General features: G+C 50.5%; 1 protein-coding gene across 1 annotated transcript in view; it reads right to left on the reverse strand.

Moving 5' to 3' along the window:
- Positions 1-8975: 8975 nt before the first annotated feature.
- The window catches only part of C14H1orf21 (chromosome 14 C1orf21 homolog), a 191285-nt gene continuing 173012 nt past the window's right edge, over positions 8976-27248 (reverse strand). The window contains exon 6 of the mRNA XM_028530899.2: positions 8976-10229. Within this exon, the coding sequence (XP_028386700.1) occupies positions 10191-10229 (39 nt within the window). The 3' untranslated portion in view covers positions 8976-10190. The remainder of the gene's footprint in view (positions 10230-27248) is intronic.

Genomic DNA, 27248 nt, shown 5'->3' on the forward strand with positions numbered 1-27248 from the left:
GGGACATCATGGTCTGAGAAGCTCTCCACGTGATTCTAGCATGCACCCACAGTGGAGAACTGCCCCCCGCCCACCTGCCCCTGAGGACGCAGACCGCCAACAAAAGCTTCTCACGTGCCCCAGTGAGGCTGCTTGTCCCAAAGGACACCACCTCTTCCACTTTCTGCGTGAGGGGCATTCTCAACCCTACCCACGCCTGACTATTCCCCCACTGTTTGTATCATCTGCTCGAGTCATAAAACTCTCGGGGGGACCACGTTCAGGCAGGGGAGCTCCTGGCAGGCACCTCTTCTCCGATGTCTGGAATGGACTAAGTCTTAGCTATTCACTCAGTTGTCCAGGTTCATGCCACCCCATGCCAAACATCTTCCTCAACATCTTTGAGACTGCAGACCACGGTTTCTGAGACATGTAGGGAGAGGTCACGGTCGGGTCCGAGGGACTGTGTGTAAGGTTCCCAGGTGCGCCCAGCAGCCCCGGAGGGAGCACTGTTTTCACTGATAAGGCCCACCTGGGGCAGGAAGGCTGCGCAACCGGTCCAAGAGCTCGCAGCTACGACCGCATGAGGGGAGTGTGTGTGGACGCATGCACAGAGATGGGAAAGGCTCACACACGGTTTTTATCATGGCTCATTCTTACGGCTTCATCCGGTCTGGGGATTTGTGGTCTTGCACACGCTGATAGGACAGAGCGGACTGCCTGTGAGAGGTGGAGGCGATGGAAAAAAGGCTGGGGCTTTCTAAGCAGGTGCTTGATGTAGCGCACAGCCTGTACGAACAGGAGAACTTACAGGACTGGCAAGGAGACGCTCTTTCATGTACATGGAATAAAGGAGAGAAAGACCAGGGGGACCGAGGTACGAGGTCTTTCTCACTTATCATGGCCCCTCCCTGGGATCCAGGAATGAGGGAAAGCATAAAAAAAGAACCAAGCCAGGTCAACTGTTAAAAATTATTTAATAGAAAGTCCAATGTCAAAATGTAACAATAAACAAAAATACACGTGTATAAATATGTATATATCATTAGACCTGTACACTTTCTCAGACCCCTTTGGAAATGGAACAGAATCCTCATTACAGCTTAGTGGTCAAATCAGAAATAATATTCAGGTGACAGGAAGCCCTGGCGCTCTGGGGAAGGTACCGCCGCCGCACTGGAGGGGCTCAGAGAATTCCAGTCATGGGCGGGGGCGGGGGTGGGGGGATGTTGCCAGATGCCTTTCTCCTGAGACCCACAGGGGGGAGATGCGCAGTCCCTGGCTCGGTCCACTGTCCCTGATCTTTCTCCCATAGTTGCTACTGCCCAGGGACAGCTGTCGTGTCGGGCAGGGTTTTCCATGTCAGACTATGTGGTTGCAGTCCGTCTCCTGGAGGAGGAGGAGCGCCCGGGGATTTCACCCGAAGGCCTGCCCGGTTCGCAGGCCCAGCGCCCCCACGGTGGTTTGGGGTGGCTGCGATCGAGGTGTGCCGATTCGCTCTGCAAACAGTGGTGTCCACAGTGGGTGTGCGCATACCGGGGGTCCCCAAGGTCCCTCCTCGGGGGTCCAGAGAGAAAGTACCAGAACCTCTGACTATAATATTTTATATCTTACTCTTTTAAAATTTCTATGTTGTGTACTTTTTTATCATGTGCCTAATGTATTGGTACAGAAGCATGTGAACATAGGCTTTCGATACATCAATAAACCCAGTTTTTGCTGATAGGAGCGCTGGGGGGGCCGCTGTGCAGGGCGCCGTGCCGGACGCCGAGGCCTCGCGCGCGCTCAGAGGCCCCGCCGGCACCGAGCCACGCAGGCCTGACCTGGAGCGGGCGCCCCCGCTCCCGCCGCCAGAGCAGCACGGCGTGGAGGGCCTGCGTCCTCCATGAAACACGGACGCCCCTTTCCAGAAACGGGCGAACGTGCAGCCGCTGACGAGGGGCGGCCCTTCTGCCCCTTCCCGGTGATGGAGTGGGGATTAGACGGGCGGACAACGAGGAGAGCGCGCCTACGGCGAGCCTGGCCGGTCACATTCTACTACCACCACCCCCAGCCCCTCCAAGGGGACCTTCTGGGGCCTTAACTCTAAAGGAGGGGTGTGCGCGAGGCCACGTGTTCGACCCGTTTCTAGCATCTCCGTCCGCAGGTCAGATTCTCATCAAAATGCCCAGGCTTCTGGGATCTTCGTGGGCGAGCCCCGGGACACAGAATTGGAAATTCCTCCGCGAGGAGCCAAAAGGATGTCTGGGAAAGGAGTGGGTGTCTGAGCTCACATCTTCCCAAGGGGCCAGAAGGCTGGTGTCGCTGTTGCGTGGGCCAGGCTGCACCCCGGGGGTGGGGGGGGCATGGGGCTCCCGCTAAAGGGGTCGGCCCTCGGGAGCATTCAGGGCCCTGGGGGATCCCCGAGCCACTCAGCTGGGAAAACCGCCTTCGGCCCCAGATTCCTCCAACCTCTCCGGGAAATTATGGCACTTGTCTGAGCCTTTTCTCGAGTTTACAGAAAGCATGATGCATCACAGCTGGTCTTTCGGTTTATCTAATTCTTTCCTGCTCTTTGTTAAGTGTCTGATTACTTGTCGGGGGAGGGGTGTGAGGGAACAGGTTCTTTGGAAAACCTAAAAGGCACTGCGAGTTGTCTCCACAGAGACCCCGTTGGTCTCCCGGCCTTCCCTGCCTCATGCCCTAGGAACGCAGGGCCCCGAGCTCCGGTGACCTCCCGGTCCCCACGAGGTCCATGGCAGCTGTCCAGGCTTCGGGGTACTTTCCATGTGCATGCAGTCCATTTGTGCTTGTATTTTTTTCATATCTCCTTCTTCGGTGGGACTCAGGTGCACGCTCTAGACACCGCACAGGCCTGGCCACCAGGTGTGACCGGACCCAGGGGAAGGCTGTCCGAGTGTCTGAGTGCAGCTGCCTTTGGGTGGAATGAGCGGAGGCGTCCCACAACGAGCTGAGGAGCCCTCTGCTGCCGCCCGTGTGTTCATCTTAGGGTGCGCCCTCACCCCCATGTCTAACCAGCCTGCTGCCAAGGGGTGTTTTTAGCCTTGCTGGCTCTACAAACAGGCCAGGATGACCCAGAGCTGTCCCTTGGGTCCCTAACCCAGCCCCAGCCCAGATTACAGCCCTTGAGTTCAAACAGCTTTTGGAGACAGGACAAGTGGTTGGAGTGGGGGCTCCGAGGGAATGACTCATCTCCGCAAGAAGCAGGCGCTTCCATAGCAAGGAGGGGAAACCGGTCCTGCTACTGCCCACACCGACCTCTCTGGGTGACCTCGGCCGTGACCTCTGCTGCAGAGGGCAGAGTATTACCTACAGGTCTTCTCGATGCCCACAAGTGGCCAGCAGAGTGCACAGGGCCCTCTGGGATGGGTGGCCAGGCTTCGTCTCTCTCTCTCTCCCTCTCCCAGCTGCTTGACTGCACTCAGCGCCCTGGCCCTACCGTCTCTCCTTTGGGGGGTCCCAATCTGTCCCCTCAGCCTGGGAGGCCACCTGTGGCACTCTCCGTAAGGCCTCTGACGAACCTGGGGGTTGACGTCCCCTCTGTAAGGCTGGCCCCCGATCCCCGAAGCTGTTCGGCCGCCTGGTGAGATGTTCTCACGGTACCCAGTACTTGTCCCTCCTGTGGTCCTTCCCACGCCGTCTCCGGGACGAGCGGCAGGCTCCTGGAGGGCGGGGGCCGTGTTTGGGTCAGCCGTGTATTGCTGGTGAGGTGACTCAGTTCCGGCAGCACATCAGGTGCCCTAGAAGTTGAATGAATGTGTCCTCGCCCCCCGGGGAAGGCAACGCTAAACGTGCTCCATCTGGGAAGACCCCCACGAAGGGGCCCTAACTCCACACACAGGTGCCGGAGCGCCCCAGTGGAGCTGCTGAAACGCCACAGTCAAGGCCACACTGGAGGAGTGGGACAGCACGGGAAACGCCGTGGCTGTGTAGAGCTGGAGATGGCAGGTAGCATGGGGGACCTGTCCCCTGTGTGCCTGGGGTGGGGCAAGGCCGGCAGCTGTGGCGCCCAGGCTAGAGGCCCGGGTGATGCCACCGTGCTCGTGGCTGAGCATGCTGGGACAGAGGGGCACAAGGCATGATGGGCCGCACACCTCCGCTCTCCTGTGCGAGTCTGACTCCGACTTTTGCGCGAGTGACCCCTAGCTCTGCCCATTCTGGTATTACTATGGTTAGCCAACACGTTCCTAGACGTTACCGGAGGGATTAGAGAAAGGGCAGGGATACAGCTCTTCCTGGAACTATTTCGGTGATCAAGCAGTTACATTTTCTTCTCCCATGTACTGTGCGTGCGTGTGTGTTCAGGATATACATTCAAATTTAGAGTTCTAATACGACAGCTGCCTGGTTCTGCTCCAGAAAATTAGATACAATTTTTTAAAAATGAATTCGCATCTCGCTTTGAACAGGAAAGCTGGCTTGCAATCCACTGCAAAACTCCCCGCGCTCCCTGGACTGCGGAGACAGCAGCTCCTGAAGGCTTGGACTGAAATGTCAAGAAACCCAGGGCTGCTCTCGCACTTCTGGGTCCGGGCCAGGTGGCCCCCCCAAGGCTCCTGAGCTATTTTTAACCCTAGGGACCCTCAGGCAGTTCTGGCTGAGTTTGTGGTGTTCTTTTTACTGCCTCTAAGTGTTACTCAATCAAGTTCAAAGCCTTGGGCTAAAAATAACCCCTGGAAAGGGAAGGAGGGAGGAAAGACAGGGTTGGAATGAGGCCTTTGGTTTGGGGGTGAGTCTTGCTGAATTAAAGCAATGTCTCTGGCTTCCAGGAGAGGAGAGCCATTTCCCGCATTACAGCGAGTGAACCCGACAGCTACCCGGTTAGAGGCAGAACCCTGGGGACAGTTTTCAGAGGAAAACTGGTCACAGGGACCCCCTCGACACAAGGAAATTCTTTTGGTTCCTTGGAGCTAAGTAAGGGAGGGCGGGGGCGGGTCCTCTCCAGGCAGCACCTTGCACAGTTGCTATGGAGACACGAGTCATCTTCTTCAGGGGATGTGTGTTTAGGAGCAAGGAGAGAACTCGGGGGAATTCTTGGGTCCTTCTTCCTTGGGACAAGTTATTTCCACGACACCCAAGTCACTGCAGGACTATCTCAGACATTTAAGGTCTCGAGTGAGATTCACATCTAGTTTCAGGGCTTAAACTAGTCTGGAAGATACAGACCACAGCCCGTCCAAAGATCAAGAAGACATACCAAACCCTCGCCCACAAGGAAGGATTTGAAGTCAACACTCCAGGCCTTTCCTCTGTCTTCGGAGCTCAGACTCGCCCAGTCCTCTCTGCAAGGTCAAGGCTCTTCACCTTTAAAAAGGTGCAGCCCGGGATACAACAAGCCTTGGAGGCCAGGAAAAGAAGTCAGAGACACAGGGGCCTGTCCTGGCTGCATTTGAAATCCAACCGCAGAAGTGTCAGGTTCCTTTTCCAGAGGCGACCAAAGTGCCCAGGGGAGGGACAGGTGCCTGCATTCGCACAGCCTTCTCCTTCCTTCGGGGCACTGATGTCCTGGCAGCCAGCGGCCTCTCCCGGGCTGCGTGTGGCTCATCAGCGATGAGAAGGCAAGTACAACCCTCCGGTGGGGAAACCAAGCCGCTGAGGAGGAGCCTCAGGGAGATCCTGGAAGGTAGGCGGCCCCAAAGGGTTGTTTTCACAGTGTTGCGAAGGGCAGAGCGATGTGAAAGAAATCGGGAAAATCCTAGAATGACACCTTTCCTTCTTTCCACATGGGCACTTACGTCGGGCGGATGTACTCTGCACGGAAGATACGCTACTTAGGACGCAGGGGGAGCGGCTCCCTGCCCAGCGTGACTGTGCGGGTCACACAAGACGGTTCTCAAACGGCCTGGCACAGGGTTGCCACAGAGGGAGCACAAGCAATAAATATCAGCTCCTTTTCCTCTTTCAAGATCCGATTAGACCTCAGACACAGCACAAGAGTCTCCTGGAAAACGCTGCGTGGCTAGTGAGTGCGCGGGTTTGTCACCAAAGGGACACATCCGCCCACGACCCTCATTTCCTGCCATAGCTTTCTGGCCCTTTGCAGGGACGCACAAAAAAGTGACTGAGGTTAAAGGACTCCCCCCCCCCCCCCCCCCGCTTGGGAAAACATGTCCATTCATTGGCACAAGGCAGTTCACAGGCCTCATTCATGAAATTCTGAAGGCTTATTGCAGGGACAGTGTGAGAGGCAATCACCTCACTCGGCTTGACTCGGTGTGTGGGTGGCCACGACCCACCTGCGACCTGGAGAAGCCGGAGTTCCTGCTTCACGCCACCTTCCCATTATGCCCCTAAATACAGAGTCTCCCCCCCCCCCCCACCCACCAGGCCCTATTTTGTCCCAGGGTTTAAGGAACTTAACACAAAGTTTCATTTTTGAGAGGCACAAAGAAATAAAGCTCTGAGAATGCCTTCCGGGGGAAAAGCATGAAAGGCAGATTTTATGTAAAATTATAGAGTGCAATCTAATACATTTTTTTTTTAATGAGGGCGGTGGGAGGAAGAAAGAGAGAGCCTTAGAAACCAATCATTTTGTCGTTCATAAGGAACACGTTACAGTCCTGGAATCCAAGATTCAGAGTTAGTATTTTCCCAGATTATGCATTTAATAATTTTTCTTCCTACAAAGCTGACATTTTAAACCTCGTCCCCCTCCCTACCCCACCCCCTGCCCGAGATTGGTGGAGATGGAACGCTGCTCTGAACTCTGGCCCAACCTCTACGCAGGGCTGATGGCAATCAACACGCCAGCCTGCATCATGGGCTCCTGGGGTAAAACTCACACGAGGTACAGTGTCCGTTTTGAGCAGGCTCAGGGGAGAGTGTGGCCCTCGGAGAAGAAAACCGTCTCCGTGAGTTTGGAAACACAAAGTTATAACTCAGAGTGGAATGGCACCCTCGGGACCAAGAGTGGGGGCCGTCGTCCCTGGGCCTGCTCCCGGGGGCTGTCAGGGTGCGGGCATGGCCTTGCCTGATGGTGGGGGAGGAGGGCCCTGGAGCACAGGCCTGAACAGCGGACCGTGGCTACTCCTTGGCCAGGTCATCTCTCAGTTGGGTCATCGGAGCCCATGGGGACATCAGAGATGGGGAGAGAGTCCTATGTCCCAGCAGGCCTGTGGAGGCCGCTGCTGATTCTGAAGGGGCCTGGCTATCTCATCTCTGGACTCATTGTCCCTGAATAGACCACCACACCACTCTGGGCTCCGGCCGGGGACTAGGAGGCAGCCATCATTGAGGTAAGAGCCTGCGTCAAGCTTCTCTGCCAGCAACAAACACGTCTTCGGCTACGACACCGGTACTCCGCGATCCTGAGTCCCCGCCAACCCACAGGAAGCCACGCACACACGGCTGAACTGTGACGACTCCGCAGCTCGGAGCACACAAGGCCTGTGTCATCCAGCTGTAAACCTCAGTGACAGTCTGTTCCACCCAGTGGCCACCAGGCAGCTGGCTGGGGATCACATCCCGGCACACAGCCACGCTATCGACTCTCTCTGCTAAATGTTCCTCAGTCCGTTTCTCGTCCTTTTTCTACCTCCCTCCACCAGCCCATTTCTCCCCCTCCCTCCCTCCTGCCATCTCCCTGAGCCTCAGAGATCACAGCCAGCGGAAGCTTCTGGGTTATTCTTTTCCTTGTATCTGAGACAATCTGCTTAATGTTCAGATACGCAGGGCACAAGAAGGCAAAATAGTTTTGCTTTAGAAGGCATTAAAAAAATAATGTGCAACCACAAATCACTTGACAATTTTATGATTAAAACCAACAAACGAAAACAGACAGTTTTGAGTGCTGTTCACATCATCCAGCCTTTCATGCCAACCTGCTCAACCACCCCGGCCCTCAGATCTATTTCTAGACGCACCGCATGTGTCTGCAGATAAATCACTCGTGCACTTCAAAGAGGGCTGCAGTGTTGACACTGGAAGCCAGAGCTTTTTGGGTGAAAAGTCCCATGTTTCACGGGAACCAGTTTCCGGTTGGACGAGACACTCAAAAGTCAGGTTCCCAGGAAACACGTGGTGCTGTGGACGCGCATGTCATGGCAGGACGTTGAACAGGACTGTCGGGGAAACGGTGTGAGCACGTTTCATCTTCGGGCGGAAGGCGGTGATCTTCTGGGACGACACTACTTGAGACAGTGGAGGGCTCCCGTGGAAGACAGCGTTTGCTTCGTGAGAACAAGAAATCCCGGGACAAGGGCATCCGCACAGCAGCGAACCGAGTCCTCCATGGACGTGTCTGAGGTGGGGCTCCGCGGTTCGTTTACAGTTGAGGAAAAACTATTTTAGTGACTTGGCCAAAACCATACAAAGGGAGGGAGCTTGAAACCCTAGGCGACTCGGCTCTCCCTGCATTTTTCTGCCTGAGGCAGGATAAAAAGCCTTACATTTTGGCCGCTCCTCTGTTTATGTAACAACCACAGCTGCTCCCCAAAATAGCTGCTGCTGGCTGAAAGAATGAAGGGCTTTTGTTGTGAACATTTGAGTCCGTTTTCTATAGCTCTTGAATGAGTTTCCTTCCTTTTCCTTTTGCACCCTGGGCTTTTCAAAGGAGATGAGGGGTCTCACCATCAGCTCTTCAGTGGTGCCGTCAGTGATGCGGATGGATTTTAAAGTCAGGGTTCATCTTCTCAGCAAGAACAAATCAGCTTCTTAGTCCATTCTGTGGCAGGTGACCTCCTGGCTACCCGGTATATACTAACTACCCTCCCTTCGGAACGTGGCAGGAGGCTGATGGCAAGGCCCTGCACGTTTGCAACCCCCAAAGAGACAAACAGACGGGGCTCCTTCTGTGTTTTGGGGGGACAAGCCCACACCTGGACTGCTGGCCAAGCTCTGAACAGGGCGCCCTCCCCAGAGAGTAACAAAGACAACCCTTGTCGAGGCGATCAAACGCGTTAAAAAAATACAAAAGTTATTTTCTCCTCTTGATGGCTGTTGACTTTGTGACACTTGTTAAAAATATTACTTCTGTCTTTGGGAAGAGATCATGCTCTTCATAAAATATGGAAAAATAAACTCTACCAAACCCACAGTTAACACTCCCCAGGCCTGCCCCGGGGCTCCAGGCGGCGCATCTCCAAACAACGAAGGCAGAGTGAGTGTGCTATGCTTGCTTTCCGGTGGGCGGTGGGCGAGCTCTTCTCGCCGTGCGAGGCAGGGCTGCGAGGGGGAGAAGGAAGTGATGGGCTCCCCGGGGCGAATGAGGACATGGGATGGCTGATTGGCTAACAAAATGAAGGTACCAGGGTGGTTTGGGGCCCTCCTGTAACTCCGTGGGATGTCCCCTCATCTCCTCTGACCACTCGCTGCCCAGCTAATGCTCGGGGGTCATTCAAGGGAGGGTAGGGAGCCATCATCGCTGCCATTGCAAAGGAGGGCTCATCTTCCACACGGAGGATCAAAGTAAAACACTGAACTGGATGAATGGGAGAAGACAAGGATCCATAAAAACAGTAAAATGTTTATTTTCTTAGAAAAAAAAAGTGGGGAAGAGAGATTCGAAACGATTGTGATCACACTTCGGTCTGCATCTGAGCCCAGCCCATGTCGGTCGAAAGCTCAATCCTCAAGCTGATACCTGGTGAGGAAACCGCCTGCCGCTCGCGCCGGGGTCACGCGCAGGAGTCAGGTCACTACATGCTTTTAATCGGTAAGAGTTTCTCTCCTTGTTCTTAGCAGAGAAACAAGGCTTGCCATAGCAACCATCCCATCCCCCAAGCGCCACATCGCCCTTGAGAAGCAAGGCTCTGGACCACTCGGGAGAGACAGGGAGGAAGGAGGGAGGGAAGGAGATGCTTAGAAGCGGACCAGTCTAGAATAGAAGTTTGATATCTGAGTTCACCACTACCTCATCTTATAGAAAATAGGTTGGAGAGCCTCTGTAAAACCAACGGTATCTTTAAGGTGGAGTCGCAGAGTTTTGCTGCATACCTGGACACAAGAGAAGTGAAAAGTTGCAACAAGTTTTAACTAGCAGCAACAAAGAAAGTTCGGTAACAGTTGTTTTTTTTTGTTTGTTTGTTTGTTTTTAGCAATATTCCCTTGCAAGTTCAATAGGAAACACTGGAATTTAATGGGGCATACGATATGGAACAATCTTCTTTTGCTAGAGTGCTGTTCCTTGGAGAGGACCGACCTTTGCAAAGATTTCAACTGGGGTGTCACCTATATACACAGTAGTAGCTCCTGGTTGCAGAGTTAGAGTGGTGCTATGTGATATCTTCTTCTTCCGAACAGTAATCTCGACCCTGGAGGGGAAAAGAAAGGAACAGCGTGTGAATGAGAAGTTCAAAGCCGAGCCTGAGACAGGTACATGTATCGATCTTCTCCCAGCGTCTGTCTCCTTGCACCAAAAACCCAGGCTTCATCAGCCACTATCTGGCACGAGATTGATATGTCATAAATATGTTTTATAAACGGTGTGTGCTGATTTATGAACTGCATATACCGCCAAGCATGGCAGTTGTACCAAGCCCCAAACTAACCCTTACTTTATAGTGGTGAGAACTTTCACGACGACGCACATATAAGACTCAGCCTTTCGCCAAGAGATTAGCAAGTGGACGATCCATTCAGGAGACCAATTTCTCCCGAACAAGAGACACTGAAATGAAGAAGGAATGAGTCCCTTTCAGCTGCGGGCAGGACCGCTCACATTTTACAGCTCTGCTCCATGCCCGGAATTTACGGTTTTACAGAGGGAAGGTCTTCATTTTAATGCACTCTAAGTTAAAACAGGATTTTTAAAAACAAACAAGGACTCACTGAATGTAACCTATTTTAGGACTATGCTTGGTATGTGTGGGATGCACAGGAAAGGCAAACATGCTGATTCATGTGCTAACAAAACAGTTCCCAGCAGGCTTTGGGACTCCACACTGTGGTCACCTTTGACCGTGACCCGCCTTCTCTCCAGGAGGATATACACTCTATGGAGGCACCATCAGGGCCGGGACTTATGCTCCACGTCTGGCCTGGCTGGGCTGCCTTGGCCAAGGCCCGCGGCTTCCCAGTCTGCCACCCACCATGGACGGCGTGGGAGTGAAGCGCCTCCCTGCCTCCCAGTGTCACAGACCAGGGTTCCGTGTCACCCCAGCAGATTCGGTAAAAATAGTTCACGGACTTGTGTGGTTCGCTTCCTTTGACTTTTTTTCTTTTAAAATACATACTACATGTTTCAATTTTGGGGGGGGGGATATTCCTTTAAAGACAGAATTTTCTAAATAACTGGGCCTTATTTGTAAAAGTATCTAAAACTTAAAGGATATACTTTTGCATAAAACTCTTAATTAAATGTATTCTGTGTTTCTTTTTTTTAAAGATTTTATTTTATTATTTATTTTAGAGAGGGAAGGGAGGGAGATAGAGAGAGAGAGAGAGAGAGAAACATCAATGTGCGGTTGCTGGGGTCATGGCCTGCAACCCAGGCATGTACCCTGACTGGGAATCGAACCTGAGACACTTTGGTTCACAGCCCATGCTCAGTCCACTGAGCTACGCCAGCCAGGGCTATTCCGTGTTTCTTTGTCACAATATCTGTACATTGGAAATGTTACACATTCTCCTAAGAGGGAAGTGTCCTCGTGATGAATCGCTGTGTCGCCTGGCTGGGGGCAGTCCCGGCTCTGACGTACTAGCTCTGGGATCTGGGCTAAGTCACCTCTCTGTGTCTCTGTTTCCCCACCTGTACAATGAGGGAAACAACAGCACCGACTTCACACGGGTGCGGAAGGTTGAATGAGTTAATAGTAGTGAGGTGGTTAAATAGTCCCTGGCACATAATTTATACATGTGGCACGTGCGTGTGCACGCAGGTACACCTGTATTTGATAAACTAAAGAACGCTACCACATAGTGAAGTCGTCGGGGGCGGCCTGTTCCCGGGGTACCTGGCCCCAGGTTGCTGGTTCTCTGGGAATGCGGTTCACTGACTGGCGGGCTTTAGTTTTCTCCCACATCAGACTGCTGACCCCGCCCCCCACCCCTTACAGTGTCTGACCCCAGTGTCCTCACCAGCCTTGTTTTACTTGCTGCGTGAAAACACCTTTTGGGGCAGAGAACCTGGGCAACCGATCTTCCTGAGAAGGGGTGTGTGCACTCAGAAGCCACCCCAACTCAGAAGCCCACCGACGGCCTCCCTGGTGACCCCTCCGAAGCAAGTGGTGACCTGTCCGGAGCCTGGGCCCAGAACACTCAGAAAACACCCCCTGGGCCGCATGGTGAAGAGTTGGAAGGGACCCCGACACGGGCCCTGAGAGCTGGGAGTTTATTTTGTGCATCCGAACACGTCAGCACAGCGCTGCACACCCACCGGGTGAGGCTCTCCACAGACCCTCTGCATGGGGGGCGCAGGAGTAGACCCCCCACACGGACTTGGGGTGTTCAGCCGGAGGGAAGGGAGGGCTCGTGGAGTTTTCACTAAGAAAGGTCACAGGACCTTTCCAGGGTGTATGTGGCACACACACTGTTGTGTGACATCAGGCAAATTACTGGGCTTCGGTTTCCCGGGGATAATCGCAGGGTTGCCATCGGGACTAAAGGGGAAACTATAGTGTCTGGCGGGCAGTCAGTAAATGTTTGCTGCTGCTGGTATGACGGGGGTCATTACACCTCGTGCTTGTCCAGTCCCCTGGCACAGGGATAGGGACCTCCTTCTGTGTGGCTGTCAGGTGGGGACAGTGGTCATCAATTGTGATCTGAGAGATGTCAGGGAGTCCCTCCTCCCACCTCAGCCTTTCACCCAGGACAAGCCAGAACGTCATGTTCCCGATGGCAGATGCCTGAGTCCCTTCCCTTCTTATATCTAAGTGCGGCCTCAAATTGAAGTGAAGGCCCAGCGTGGGGCTCAGTGGACACCTTATCCACAGGGAAGACTTGGACCCAGTGATGGACAGGCGTGCACGCACACACACACACACACACACACGTCTCCAACTCTGTAAATGAGTTACAGGGTTATGAAGCAGAAGGCGAGCTTCGGACCCTCCAAGTTTACGGGTCCCAGAAGAAAGCGCCCCCTCTTGAGAAACCAATCTACAGAAACCTCTGTGTACACTCAGGACTGCAGCTTTCACTCCCCAAGCATCCGCCCCCTGAAATCGCTGTAATTGCTATGAGAAGAAGGAAAACCCGCACCCAGCGCCTTGCAGACAGAGCTTCGTCGGTATTCTCACCAGCCCTGCAAGCGGGCAGTGGCGCCCTGTGACTTGCAGGCAAACCTCCGACGATCCCAAGAGCCCAGGATAATCCTTGCTTTTTTTGCTATGACTGTAGTTGATAACTAAATTCAAGTTTGAATCAGTTTCATTTTTGTTCTTATCACCTGTCAGCAGCTCTGAGAACCAAATATGTTATGAACAGAAAACCTGGAAATCAAAGCCGTCGAGAGTACGAGCCCCCAGATGGCCGGTGTCCTTTTAAGAAAGGGGAACCCGAGAGCTGGGACTTGCGTGGCCTCATCACCCAGGGTCCCACCTGCACTCCTCCAGCCCTAAGGGGCAGATCAGGGAGCTGGCTTGTATAACTGACTTCACATCTCATTTAAATTTTTAAAGAGCTGTGCTAAAAAGAGGACCTTCCGACCTTCAGCTGTCAGAGGCAGGAAGTGGGAGGAGCCGGGTTTGGGGAATACACAGCCATTCTCTGAGCCCCAGCGCGCCCTTTCCCCCAGCAGGACTGCAGAACGGAGGTCTTTGTAAAGACGCTTTGCGCCGTTGGAACCAGGGACTGTCGGACACAATTCCGCTCTTGTGCATGGGCTGCACTGAGAGCTACAGAGAGCAAAATCCCTACGAGGGCCCCACCAGCTGGAAGACCGGAAACGGCCAACGATGCTGACAAGGAAGGGCTGTTGGGGGGACCACGTGGGCACTGAAGAGCAGACACCAGAAATCACAGCTTTTGCTTACTGACGAGTCCCTGACCACGCCCTTCCTCTGAAGGGAATGCCCTACATCCCCTTCAGCCGTCTGCATGGCTTTCTGGGAAACTTGGAGAAGTCGAGGTCAACTCAGAACACACGTTGCCGAGGTTCTAGGGTGAAAGTTTTTGTTTGTTGACATATCTAGGCTAAGAATTAGAGATTTTAAGGAGTAGCAAAGGAAAGGGCATTATCCTAATTTAAAATTCTGCAAGTTTAATGAGGAACGCTCCAAGAGTGACTTTAAATACTAAAAATTTCCTACAAAGTCCCTATGGTGCTTTTTTCTTCGAGTTTAAGTTAGACAAATAGCCTAGGGCTGGCCGTCCAGTTTCAGGGGTGATTTTAAGTTAGTCTTTAGTATGTTTTTGTAGACAGGTTTGCATTGAGCCTCATACATACACCTCAGGCATACAACAATTACCCGAGAACTGCACAGTTCACCAAATGAGTAGGTTAGAGCGAGATGAAAATTACTGAAAGGGAACACTGAACCCCAGTTTCCCCATCTCTAAAATGGGGACAGAAAGACCCAATGTAGTAGTGTTTTTGTGGGGAATTAGAAGTAAAATACATAAGCTGTTTAGCAAAGCTTGGCACATGGTAGGTACTTGAAAAATTATAGCTCTTATGATGATACTAAAAAATGACCTCAATAGATCCACCAAAAGATAGTTCATAAATGGCATGGCTGAGAAATTGGGCCCATAGCTGGATCCATCAGTTACATTCAGGTCCTTGGTCCAGCGGGGGATCGGGGTGCCTGTCCTCCCTCTTTCCTGGCTGGCTCCCTTGTCCCCAGCCCTCACGCATCCATTACTGCCCATTTTCTAAATCTCTGCGGAAATGTCACTTCGGTGTCTTCCCTGAACACGCTGTACCCAATAGCACTTCTTAAACCCTGCTTTATTGTTATTTATATTCGTTATCATCACCTGACATCATCAATACATTAATTCAGTTCTTAATTGTCTGTCTTCCCCCTGAACAGAAGTAATGAGTGGGCAGAAGCTGATCGATACCTTGTCGTATCCTCAGGACTTAGACTAGGGTCAGGAGCATGTCAGATGCTCCATGAATACTTGTTGAATAAATGAAAGGATGGCAAGTATCTGGAGTTCGGAAACTGTGGGGTTGGAAGGGGACCCGGCGGTTCTCCTCTCTGACCTTGCACCTAACGTGGATGGGCCGCCCTTTACCGCATTCCAGACAGGGAAACTTCTCTTTTCGGCTGGAATGTGTCAGATGCTTTTCCAAGCTGCCCATGAAACTGTTCAACAGCAGAGCCCAACCCCGCCTCCTGCCCACAGAACGGCTTAGTCTGGACCCTTGGAACCGGAGGATGGGTCTCCCCAGATCAACAGCATACCCTCCGTCCATTACCTGTGAAAAACATGGTTGCCATCCAGGTCTCCCTCCTTTACATGTATGCCAGTTTCTCCATGTGTTTTTTTTTTAACGAACCCACCCAAAACATTACCAACACAGAAGAAAATATCACAGAAACACAGCCTAAGATATGTAAAAATTAAGTATCTGAGAAAGGGAATCCAAAAGAATCCATGTGCTAAATCTTAGCAATTGTTGAACAGAACATAAACCCGAACTTCTGTCAAAGGTCTGGAGAGGGACATAATGCTCAGCCTCAAAGGAAAAGTACAAAGATGAGCTTGTCTGATCGTGCAGAAACAAAATTTTGCACATTGAAAAATAATGCAACACAGTAAGAAGGCTCATCCTACAATGGGAAGAACACCTGCAGCGAGCGTGCAATGTGTAAATGGTAGAAGCTTCGTGAGAAGCTCACACCTGCCGCAAAATGAACAGTGAGAGGGTCTCCTCCCTCCGAGGGAAGGGCACGACCTGGAAACTCCTTCCGGACAAAGTAAAACCAGCATGCGCGCACACAGCTAAATGGCCCGCTTCGGTAATCAAAAATGCAAATGAAAATAATGAGATATTACTTAAACATGGCCATGCCCCGTTCTGAGAGGGCACAGTGAAATGCGACACTCACACACCGCTGGCCTGGCTGTGTGGCGGAGCAGCTGCTTTGGAAAGTAATTGGGTGATGTGCATTGTGAGTCATAAAAAGGTTCACACCCTTTATTACGGAAATCAGTCTCGAAGATAAACTCCCAAACACACATTTTTAAAAAAATGTGTTTAAAAAATGTGCCTGGGGCTGGGGGTGAGAATGGGGATTGACGATGAGCAGGTGGGAGGGGTCTTACTGAGCTTATGGGGATCTGGAGTGTGGTGATTGATGGCCATGCAATTTGGTAAATTTACTAAAATTCACTTAATTGTACATGTCAAATGAGTAAATTTTATGGTATGTAAATTACACCTCCATAAAGTTATTAAAAGTATATGTACACATATTTTTTCATTGCAGCACCTTTTTAAGGCATGAGAAAAAAATCAATTGAACACCTCCCCCAGGAGGAAAAAAAATACTAAAATATACCTCCTGTACTCGCTGCTTCCAAACAGACAGCACCCCACCCGCAGGTCCCAAGCAGGAGCGTCCTTCTGGGGATAACACCGTGTTTTCACACACACTGTTCTCTCCTCGCACACCCCTCCCAACCTCCCCTCCATGTCTCCTTCATCTTCACCATCTTGCTCCAACATCGTATCTTCAAGGGGCACTTCCCCCGGTTGTTTGAGGGCGAACCGGTCTCTCCCTCTCCCAGCGGTCCTTCCATCCCACCACTATGTTTTACAGCAAGTTTAGCCAAGACGTCTTTTGGATGCCTGATGGAATCCTTGTGTGGCCCCTGTCGCATGGTTATGGACACTTGGTTGTTTGGAGGGAGGCCGCACTGCGTGTGTACGTGTGTGAGTGTGTCAGGATGGAGGCTGCTGAATGATGTGACACAGGAGGTGTCCTGGGACTTTTATAAGTGGAGTAAATTGTCTAAAATTTTCACAGCACGCTGGAAAAAGCAGCCCTCTTGAACAATGGGTTTTTATAACGAAGGCTCATTATAGCAGTTTGTTTAAATGAGGCTTACTTCTGTCTGGAAGTGTGAGTTGTTCTACTCGTCACAGAGCAGGCTCTTGTTTGTTGACTGACTGACTGACTGACTGACTGAAGATTCATTCTCCTCTCCCTTACTGCTCAGGATGAGGCCGGGAACGCCTGTTAGTCTCTGGCACTATTTTTATTCTCTGCTTTCTTTCTGTGACTCATCCTCCCCTTCTCTCTTTCTAACTGTGGGCTTCCTGAGTCTCCGTTTCTTGACTCAGCGATGCCTCCTGCGTAACCTTCCACCCTGCACTGTGTGGCTGGCTGGCTCTCCAAGCACCCAAGAGGCCCCTGAGTAATGAAACACAGTTGCTGCGTCTCTGTTTTGGCTCATCTTCCATCTCCGCCCACCTAACACCCCACTCCCCATGTTTTCTTCCATGTATCACCGTCCAGAGACAGCCTCAGATGCAAGTCTCTGTGAGAATCTGGACACTTAGGCTCTGTCCCTGAACCAGAACAACAGGGCGGGAGAGGCGTATTCTACCACCGGAACATCTGGGAACTCGGAGCTGGAATCCAGAACAAACATGAGGAGGAGGAGGAGGAGGCGGGAAAGGGTGGAGAAGTGGAGTGAAGGACTCCCCTGGGGCTGCCGGTCGGTGCTCCCCCCGTCGGGCTGTGGCCCAAGGCCAGCGCTCTGTCCCTCGTCCTCGAGGCTGGACGGGGCAAGGCCTCGCCAGTCAGCCAGTGTTTCAGCAGCGTTTCCATTCATGGTCTGACAATAATCGACAACAAATGCCGAAGGAAAGCAGAGTAATTAGCTGTGCTGTTCAAGTCTCCTCCCCCGACTTACTTCCTCAGAAAAATCAATCAAGGCATTAACTAATAGGCTTTATTCTAATTAGACTCGGGTCTCATTTGTAATGAGCAGCAGGAGGGGGATAGCCTCTGACTGTCCCTGTGACTGTCCCTGTGACTGTACGTAGCAAGGATCACTGGGGTAACTACAGCAGTGACAACAACTCCAGGACACTGGGCGTTTCATCTCCAAGAGAGAATGAGTAGTAACCAAGCAGCTTGGAAGCCGCCACAAAGTGTTTATTAAACCCAAACCCTCGGTCTATGGACGAAAAAGGAGGATATTTTAGAAGCTTTAAGGCACATAGTTTCTCAAGCTTTATCTGATGCTGGCACTGAACATGGCTTCAGAGATGCTCTTGGCCCACGAGGTAAGCAGGGGTGAAAGGGGTTAGGTGTCCGTGTCTCCTAGAGACATGGAACCAATGTCCTAGAGCAGGGGTTGGTGACTTTCTCCATCGAGGGGCAAACAGTAAACACTTTAGGCTTTGCATTCCACATGGTCCCTGTTGCAACTCAACTCTGTCGACGTAAGCGTGAAGGCAGTGACAGATAAGTGCAAGAAAGAGAGACAGAGAGACAGAGAGAGAGAGAGAGAGACAGAGAGAAAGAATGGCTACGTTCCAAAACAACTTCATTTATGGACACTGAGTTTGCAAGTTCACACTATTGTTCACATGTCAGTAAATATCATCCTGCTTTTTGTTTGCCCCCGCCCTTTAAACATGTAAAAACCCTTCTTATCTGGTGCACCAGATTCGGTCCGTGGGCTGCCGCAGAGGCTAGGCCCACCTCCAGGGGCTCGGAGGCCACCCTGGCGAGGGTTTGGCCTTCTTCCTCAAACCACCTTGAGAGACACTTCTCTCACAATGGGACCAGAGCGCGCCTCCAAAATGTCAGTTCATAAAATTGTTCTTATTTCACAGACAACAAAACCACCCATCAAAATCAAAATTAAATTAAAAAATTTTCCTACAACCTCCTCTTTCTAATGGAGGGAGTGTTCAAGCTTCATTTAAATCTCTGTCCATAGGTGTGCCATTTTAATAGCATTTCAATCTATAATAGACACAATTTTTTATTTTGCTTTTTTCCCCCATGAATGTTACCTTATAAAACTTTTACCCATTGTAACGGATTCCTTACAATGATATTAGAGATACCATAATTTTTTAGTGGAATTATATGTGGAAGACTTACAAGCCATTTAATGAGCTTAATTCAAAGAGAGGTCCTAATTAAGTCCTTTTTCAGGTATAAAAGTTCAGGTTTAAATAGCAGCCCCTCACCCCCAAGCCAGGACAGCCCACTCGATAGACCGGAGGCTCACGGGTCTCCTCCACGGTTCACTTCCTGTCGGGCCATGGCTTTAGCAAGTCGGGGATTCGATCCACAGACGTGCCTTCTAGACAAGCTGCACGGGGCTCTTTATTCTGAACGACATGCCACACCCTTGAATTTGGGTGGAACACGGTTGGAGGTTTGGGGAGACGAAGCACATACCTCCTTTCCTTAGAGCTTTTAACTGAGCACAGTCGGGAGGAGTCAGATGGGAGTCTGTTTTCTTGCTGGAATAGAGAACCAACCCAGCAGGCCCTCCTGATCTGCCCCCGTCCCAAGGCCAAGGCCCTGTGGATGGGGACAGACCCACCCAGTCACAGGTGCAGACTGGAGGGTGCCGGGTTTGCCCCTCTCACTGCTCCCCGGGCTAGCAGGTCCGAGAGGAGAGCGTGAGAAGGTGGCCCCTTTCCTTCCTCCCCACACAGAGCAGCGACATCGTTTGCCGGACCACAGCGCTCGCCTCCCTTTTTCTCTCTGCTTTCAGGATGGGAAGGATGTGCATCGGGCCGGGAGGAGAACTGCAGCCGTCGATGGGAAGTCTCTACTCACAGAAGGCAGAGAACGGACCCAGGGGAGAGCAGTGAGGAGGGGGCGTCCTGGGCCCAGGGTTGAACAGAACATGTCCGTTTGGCATCCCTTCTCTTCCAGAACGTGACTCGGGAGACCAACCTGCACCCCAGAAGAGGAACAGCAGGGTCCATGGGACTTCATCCTGGAGCCTGATGAACCTGGCTCACCTGGGAACGAGCAGCCCGGGAGGGTGACAACCAGGGGAGGTCCCGAGGACACAGGACAGGCCGGGGCCAGCCGCACCAACCGGACTGTGGGGACCGGACTGTGGGGACTACTTAGTCTAGTGAAGCTCTGATTAAATCCAGGTGGTCACACACTTGGCTGAGTACAAAGTAAGAACTGCAATCACTGGAGGTCCACGGCCTCTGTAGCCTCGACCGCCAGAGCCCTTAAAAACAGGAACGATTCCAAATGAAATCTAAAGAGGAGCGTTTCGGGTGGTTTCGAGCGTGGCTCGCGCCCGCCCGCACGCTGGTGCTGCCTGGAGGTTTCCTTCTGCCCAGCTGCACAGGGGGACTTGGGGACGGGGTGAGCAAGGCCGGCGACCACGGCCTAATCCGCTTTTTCCCACTTGACATTTCCTGTTTTCGGTGACTTAATTTTGAGAAATGTTCAGGGTACAGAGAAGTACAGAGACTAACCAACACCAGAGGTGCCTCGCTCCGACGTCAGGACTGGCAGTATTTTGTCACACTCCCTTCTAGCTGCCACCCTCCCCACTAAGACGGGAAACTACCCTCTCATCACCCCTCCCGCATCCGAAGGCACAGCGCTGGCCAGGGGTTGCTGTGTCCCTCGAGCTCGTTTGGGTATTCATGTCCTAGTTATACTGCGCCAAGTGAACTGTGCTTTACGTGTGCATGGACGTCTGGAATACGTAACAGAGGGCATTTATCAATACAACGTACCAACACGTACCACACCACTGTGAGCATGCTTGTGTGTGTGTGTGTGTGTTTGTCAGTGCCTGGTATACAGCTGGCGCTTACTAAATATTTGTTGAATGTCCACCTGTATACAGTGTACAGTACCTTTTGTGTTTTTAAATCTGTGTGATACCGTATAATATTTATCATTCTGCATGGTCTTTTGTCCATTTAATAATATGATTTGCTCTGCATAGTAATGCCTGGTTCATTTCTTTAACTTCTACATAATACTGTAGTGTGGAAATATACAGGCTTTTATTTACCCATTCCTCTATCATTATACAAGTAAGACGTTTCTGGGTTTTTTTTTGCTGTTATTGTTTCTTTTGTTTTGCTATTGAACACAGAATGCTTCAGTAAGCTTTACTGTATACAAGAGAATTTTAATGATATAGACCTACAAGTTTAACTGATGCTTTTTATTGGTTTGTATCAATAGGACTTCTTTACATATTCTGGCTTCAGATCCTTTTGTTGTTTTAAGGATTGCAAATACATTCCAAACTAGTTTAGTGGAAACTGCCCTTGGGAATTTCGAGGCTCATGAATAAGGAGGATACTGACCCCTGACACTCGCCTGGCTCCTGTGTCTATTTCCAATTTGTTTGGAACCCGGAAGGGAAGCGGGGTGCACCCGACCTCCCAACCACCAACGACCAATTCAGAGCGTGTTGGTTCTCCTCTTCTGAGTCTATTTAGCAAAACGGGGTTAAGACGGGGGCAGCCCAGAAGGGTCTGCCCCGAGACAGCTTTCCGCACGGAGGGAGCAGAACGCGGGTCTCCACTGAACAGAGTTTCAAAAAGAGATGCGTAAGCATCCCACAGATGACAAGATATGGCAGAATAAAATTTACTAGAAATGTATCAGACATACGATCTTTCAAAATGCCTTCCCAACTGATATACATGGGCAGGTCTCATTCTCCACTCCAGGGGGTCCTTTTTAGTGGGAGTTTAAAAAGTTGGGGGTAAATCAGATCAAACACTCTCTACAGTTCCTCCCCACTCAAAGTCGTGTGCTTCTAGGTTAGGCAAGGATCCCTAAAGGCAAGGGTCCAATTTCGTAACTCATTACTCTCCCAACTCCTCATTTCTGGGTCCAAAAATATATTTCAATTAAGCTTGTTCAATGAATGAAAGAAATCAGTCTTACGATTTTAATGATATTGATGGGAGGAATGATGCCCTTTCCTAACTTTTGACTATTTTTGTTGTTGTTACAAGCATTTTAAAGCTGGTGTTCATGAATATTTCTTCAAGCAGGTTTTATACAACCCACAAGAATTAAAAAAGAATAAATCCTTCAAACAAGTAAAAAATTAGGGACTCAGCTGGACCCAGGCGGATGGGGACTGAGTCGCAGGCTCATTCTGCTATCACAGCCTTGAGCTGGCAGTACAGGCTGTTTACTGACAAATCTCATTCCGTAACACCTTTACACCACACAGCGGGCAGGTGGGTCAGTGCGCTGGGCAGTTCCCTCATCTAATAATCCACCTGCAAGGAGACACCTGTACCACGCGAAAGTGTTTGGTCCAGCAAGAGTCATGCCGGTAAGTCCTGCATTCTTAGTTGCAGTCTTAGCCTCCCCGCCAAACAATTTCCCCCCCAGATCTTTACAAATGGCCTTGGTGATATGGATACAGGCCATGTCAACCAAAATGAAACTACCAATCACAGAGCATCACAACACTCAAACGTTCTGCTAGAAAAATCTACAGTGATTTTTCTTTAATTCCCCAGACAAATTAGTGTTGCCATCCTTGGTTTTTTTTTTTGGTGAGGGAACAGAAGACCAGAAAGGTTAACCGATTAGCCTGGGGTCACACAGCTGCTGCTGGAGCTGGGCCTTGGATTTGGCTCCGGTGTGGGGCACAGGCTCTCTCCCTGCTCCATGTTGCCTCTCTCCCTGACTCTCTCGACCCGGTTTCTTGGCCTTGTACCTGCTCTGTGCCTGCGCTGCTGCTCCTTGTCAGATACCGAGGGCCCTTTGCTGCGGGAGTCTGCCCGGCCACATGTCCTGCCTTTGTGGCGTTTGCTCCTGCTAAGCCCTGTGGCCTTATCTGCACCACTCACTCACTGAACAAGTTCTGTGAGTGGCGGCTCTGTCCCAGGCCCTGTCCCAGGTTCTGGGGAGACAAAGACAAATGAGAACCAGTGCTTATCCTGACAGAACTGCCTGCTTAAAGCTTCAGTCATTTCAGACATTCTTAAATAATAAAGTGGCCATCACAGAAGACGGTGTCCTCTCTGTCCCCAGTGCCCTCTCTGCCCTGAGGGCTAACACAATGCCCGGGGCTGCCAAACCCAGTGGCCGCGGGGAGGAAGGCAGAAGGGCAGGGCGAGAAGAGGATGGGAAGGGGAAGCTGAACACGGACACGTCAAAGGGAAGGCACACGTCAGCGTCCCTGGGTCTCTCTGCTCTGGGCGGTGCCTTGGTCGCCTTCCCTTGCCCATGTACTTGCACTCGTGACAAAAGGACACCGTGCGCTGAGCCCCACGCTGCTGTGGAGCTCAGAGCAGTGTCAGCCACATCACTTATGAAAAACAGAATGGTTCTTATTTGCATTCAAGTACTGCCTTTTTCCAGAATCTGAACTCTTCTCATCTGCTACTCCCTAAAAAGCTGGACCGACAGAACCTGAGAGCTGTCTAAGAGTCGAGTCCTCCAGAAAGAAGAAAGTGAGCAGATGCTGCTCATGCTGCACTTCCTCTAGGCACATTGCCTGCTCTGCTTTCCTGGCTCCACCGCCTGTTACGGTCAGCTGCATGGGGGTGCTGAGCTCCTTCGAGCCCGGAGCTCACACACACCTCGCCAGTGGCTCCTACAGCAGACGTACCATCACCACGACTAAGAAGTCACTGTGTAAAGCTATGCAGTAGGGAGGTAACAAAACACGTCCGTAGCCTTGTCACGACACCTTTAATTTATCTGACAGATGAGCAAAGGTACACACAGGAGAGAAAAAAGGGCAACGCAGGGGGATGACAGGAAAGGACACGCAGGAAAGGGTGCGTTATTAGCAAAAGCGATAGCCGTGGAGCAGGCAATTATTTAATGGGATGATACTGGAAGCTCAGTCCACTTCCAAAATGCATGCCAGTAAGAGCATCTCTCTGCCAGTGCTGAGCGCCTCGGTTGTCACTGAAAGTAGCAGGTGGGGGAGGGACACGCTACGACTCCCTGCGCACACGGGACAGGCCGTGTGGCATTCTTTAGGATCTCAAACACAACAGTGACATGTTTTCTCATCCCTTGCACGCACTGGCAAGGCCTTTAAACACACCCCCAGAAAGTAAAACCTGGCACCAGCTACACCTGCCAGGAGTTATTCTTGATTCTACGGAAGCTCTGAGGTGAAGCAACCTGCTACAGGAACAGGTTAACACAGAACCAAACACTGCAGCTCGCAGTAACACGCGAGTCGCCCTCTTCAGGTGAAACGCGAACACCTTCCGATCGCTGACAGCCAGATTCGAAACGTGTTCCGATTCACCTGATGTGACGTGGAGAGAGGAGCCCTTGGAACAGATACAAAAAGGCAGACTTTACAGTGATGTTTCTCACCAACGAGGTTGGTTCCGGGGCCAAGAGAGTCAGGCCACTTCAGGAACGCAAGCGATTTCCAAGTGTAAGTGGGTTTTCAGCAGATGTAGAGGTCTCCTGATAAACACGCGTCTCTTCAAGCCGGCGGACTCTCAATCCACACCCTGCTCTTTCTCAGATGTTCCCTTAAAATGCCACCCTGAATAATTCCAGAGAGTTGAATCTCAAAATCCGACAGGGGCGAAGGATTGTGAGTTAGTTTTGAGAAGGAAGGGAAGTAAGAGAGAAAGGGGAGCAGGTTTGCATGTTGTTATCTGCCCTGTTTCCTGGTCCTCTTTGCTGCCAGAGACACACAGGGAGACAAGGTCGCCGGGGCTGACCTGACGGATCAGCTGGGCCCCAGGACCCAGGGAAGCACGTTAATGAAATGCATCCTGAAAAAGTCAACATGCTCTTTGCCTGGGGCCTATGGACAGGCTCCAGGAAGTCATAAAACCCTGACATTTTGCTTAAGAATTCTGTGTATATGATATTATGTGCATTTTTATACAAGAGTCTTTAAAACTTTTGCAAGATTCCAAAAGATGCCCAATGGCCCAACAAAGCTGCAGAGGTCTTGTGTGAGAAACACTAACCAGATGCAAACGGCATTGTCCCGAGATAGTCTCCATGTGACATTCGGGTTGTGTTTGAGACTCTGTGGCCGTCAGCTGTTCTTACATCCCCATTAGGCAAAGTATAACTCCCTGCACTTTGCCTGGAGAAGATACTGATATTCAGGCACTAAAAAAAAGTGTATGACTTTTTCTGCTTCTTACAAGCAAACTCAAATGTAGAGTAGAAAGCATATGTTAAAACTGGGTGTCACAACTTCCCGTAGATTTGAAATTATTTCCAAATAAAAGTTTAAATAAGAATGAATCGGGTGTGATCTGGACTTGCTACTATATTCAGAAACTCCCATGGGCCCAGGTTTAATAATCCAGATATCTCCTTTCTCCCTAAATACAGTGTTTAAAATCATTATCCCACTCTGCAGTAAACTGTCGTTTTCTTTAAGCTGCAAAATTAGTCAAACGTCACCACTTCCCAGGAGGTGCGGGAGCCTGTGAGCCGTGCGGCACCACAACAATGGGTCCCAAGGGGAGAATGATGAGATAGACAAGCAAAAAAACCCACAATGCGGTCAGAATAAACAGGACCCTCTCATTGTTTCACAGGGTTTTTACTCTCCCCGCCAAAACAGAAATACATCAAACAGTGGTCATAAAGCTTTTCTGAATTCTCAGTGATCTCCCCACAAAATCACTCCCTTGGTCACGGCCAGAGGCAGCTCAGTGACCTGGCCTTCGGCCCGCCAGCTCAGTGGAATGCCACTCAGGGCCCAGGGAACTGTCCCAGCTGCTCCTTCGTGGACCACAGGCTCCCATGGGACGACACGACACACCCTTGTGCTCCATACAGAAGGTCATGACTCTCAGTGACAATGACGGGCTGGGGGCGTGGGGGGGCAGTGGGGGGATGGAGAAGGACTCCTCCATCAGTACAAGAATTAGACTTTTAAAGAGCTTCCCTTTCAAAACTGAGCTCCTCTGACAAGGGACTGCTTCCTACTTATTTTGTATCTGATATTTCTTATTTATTTTTCTGCCCTGAGTAGCACAATGCCTGGTACTCAGTAAGTGCTAAATAATTGTTTAAGGCTTTTTTTTTTTGGCCACCTGCTTGTCTATGCCACCATGGACTTCTTAGAAAACCACCAATCCATCTGTGATGCAAAGGTTAACTGGAGACCGGTGCCGTGACCACCTCTGAATTAGGACACTGTACTCCAAAGTAAGTTTCACTGTAAACATCACACCATCTAACAGTCCTGATTTCTTTACACTAACGGCACTCTTACGTCTATCTTTAAAAAATTATTATTTTATTTTTTATGTCTATCTTGAGGGAGATAGAGCAGAGATTTCTTTTGGTATCAAGAAGAGAATTGAAAAGTTAATCCAAGCCACCTTCTACAGACATTCAATAAATGCAAAGGATGAACCAAGGGAAGGCAGGATTGAAGCTCCCGCCATCATGAATCTCATGACTCATCAGTTATGGAAGTGAAAGGAATTCCTGGACATTTCCGAGAGAGACTACACCTCAAAGCTCAAGGCCTCTCAGAGTGACTGCCCACTGTCAGCATGATATTGTGTTTAATTATTTTTTAAAATCAAACCTATAAAACCTAAAGAATGATTTGCATTTATGGTTATCCTCACGCTAGCTGAGACGCAAGGGATACTTAGCAATGGTTGAAAAGTTAGGAAACAATTTTTAAGACTCCAACTTTCAATTTTGGTTTTATGAACTGTGGCAAAGATTACATGAAGCCAAACAACTATATTAAGGGAGAATCTTTTAATTTTTAGAGGCCTAATGGTTAAGTCATATGTAGGACACACACAGTATTCAGAAGGATGATCTTTAGGCAAGAGAGGGGACATAGAAAAGATTGGTTTAGAGAGGGCAGACAATTCCTCTAGAAATCTGTAACTGGCTGCATGTCACAGGTTAAATGACAGCTCTCCACGGAATGGAAATGTATTCAGTAGTGGGAACACTTGTTTATATTGAATCGCAAGTGCTTCTCTTTGTCCAGGGAACTTGACATCTAATAAGCGATCGAGCTACAAACTTTGCTTTTGTTGTGCCCAACATGCCATTCTCGACACCCAATGCAGAAGGAAAAGAGGAACAAGGAATTTCAGATGGGAAGAATGAGTTTCAGTTTTGAGTAAACAGGGGGAGAATTCCAATTCTGGAAACACACGGGGAAGGAGTTAGGTCACCTTAAATGCCTCGTCAGATTTGTATATGTTGTTTAAAAGAAAGATTACAATTCGGGTTTTAACTTTTTCAGACTGACTCTGACTAGTAAGCAGATCTCTTTGTTGCCAGAAAACTAGCAGAGGGAAAAAAATTCCAAACAAACTGAGAAAGAAAAGATCATCACCAAAACAGTGGGTACAGACATTTCTTTTCATGCCTCTTGTCACTAACACAACATGTTATCGGCACGGTGAACGGCGTTTGAACCAATCTGTGAACCTGGGTAATTAGTCCTGGAGGAAATGT

The sequence above is a fragment of the Phyllostomus discolor genome, chromosome 14, assembly GCF_004126475.2.
Source record: "Phyllostomus discolor isolate MPI-MPIP mPhyDis1 chromosome 14, mPhyDis1.pri.v3, whole genome shotgun sequence".
Classification (NCBI taxonomy): domain Eukaryota; kingdom Metazoa; phylum Chordata; class Mammalia; order Chiroptera; family Phyllostomidae; genus Phyllostomus; species Phyllostomus discolor.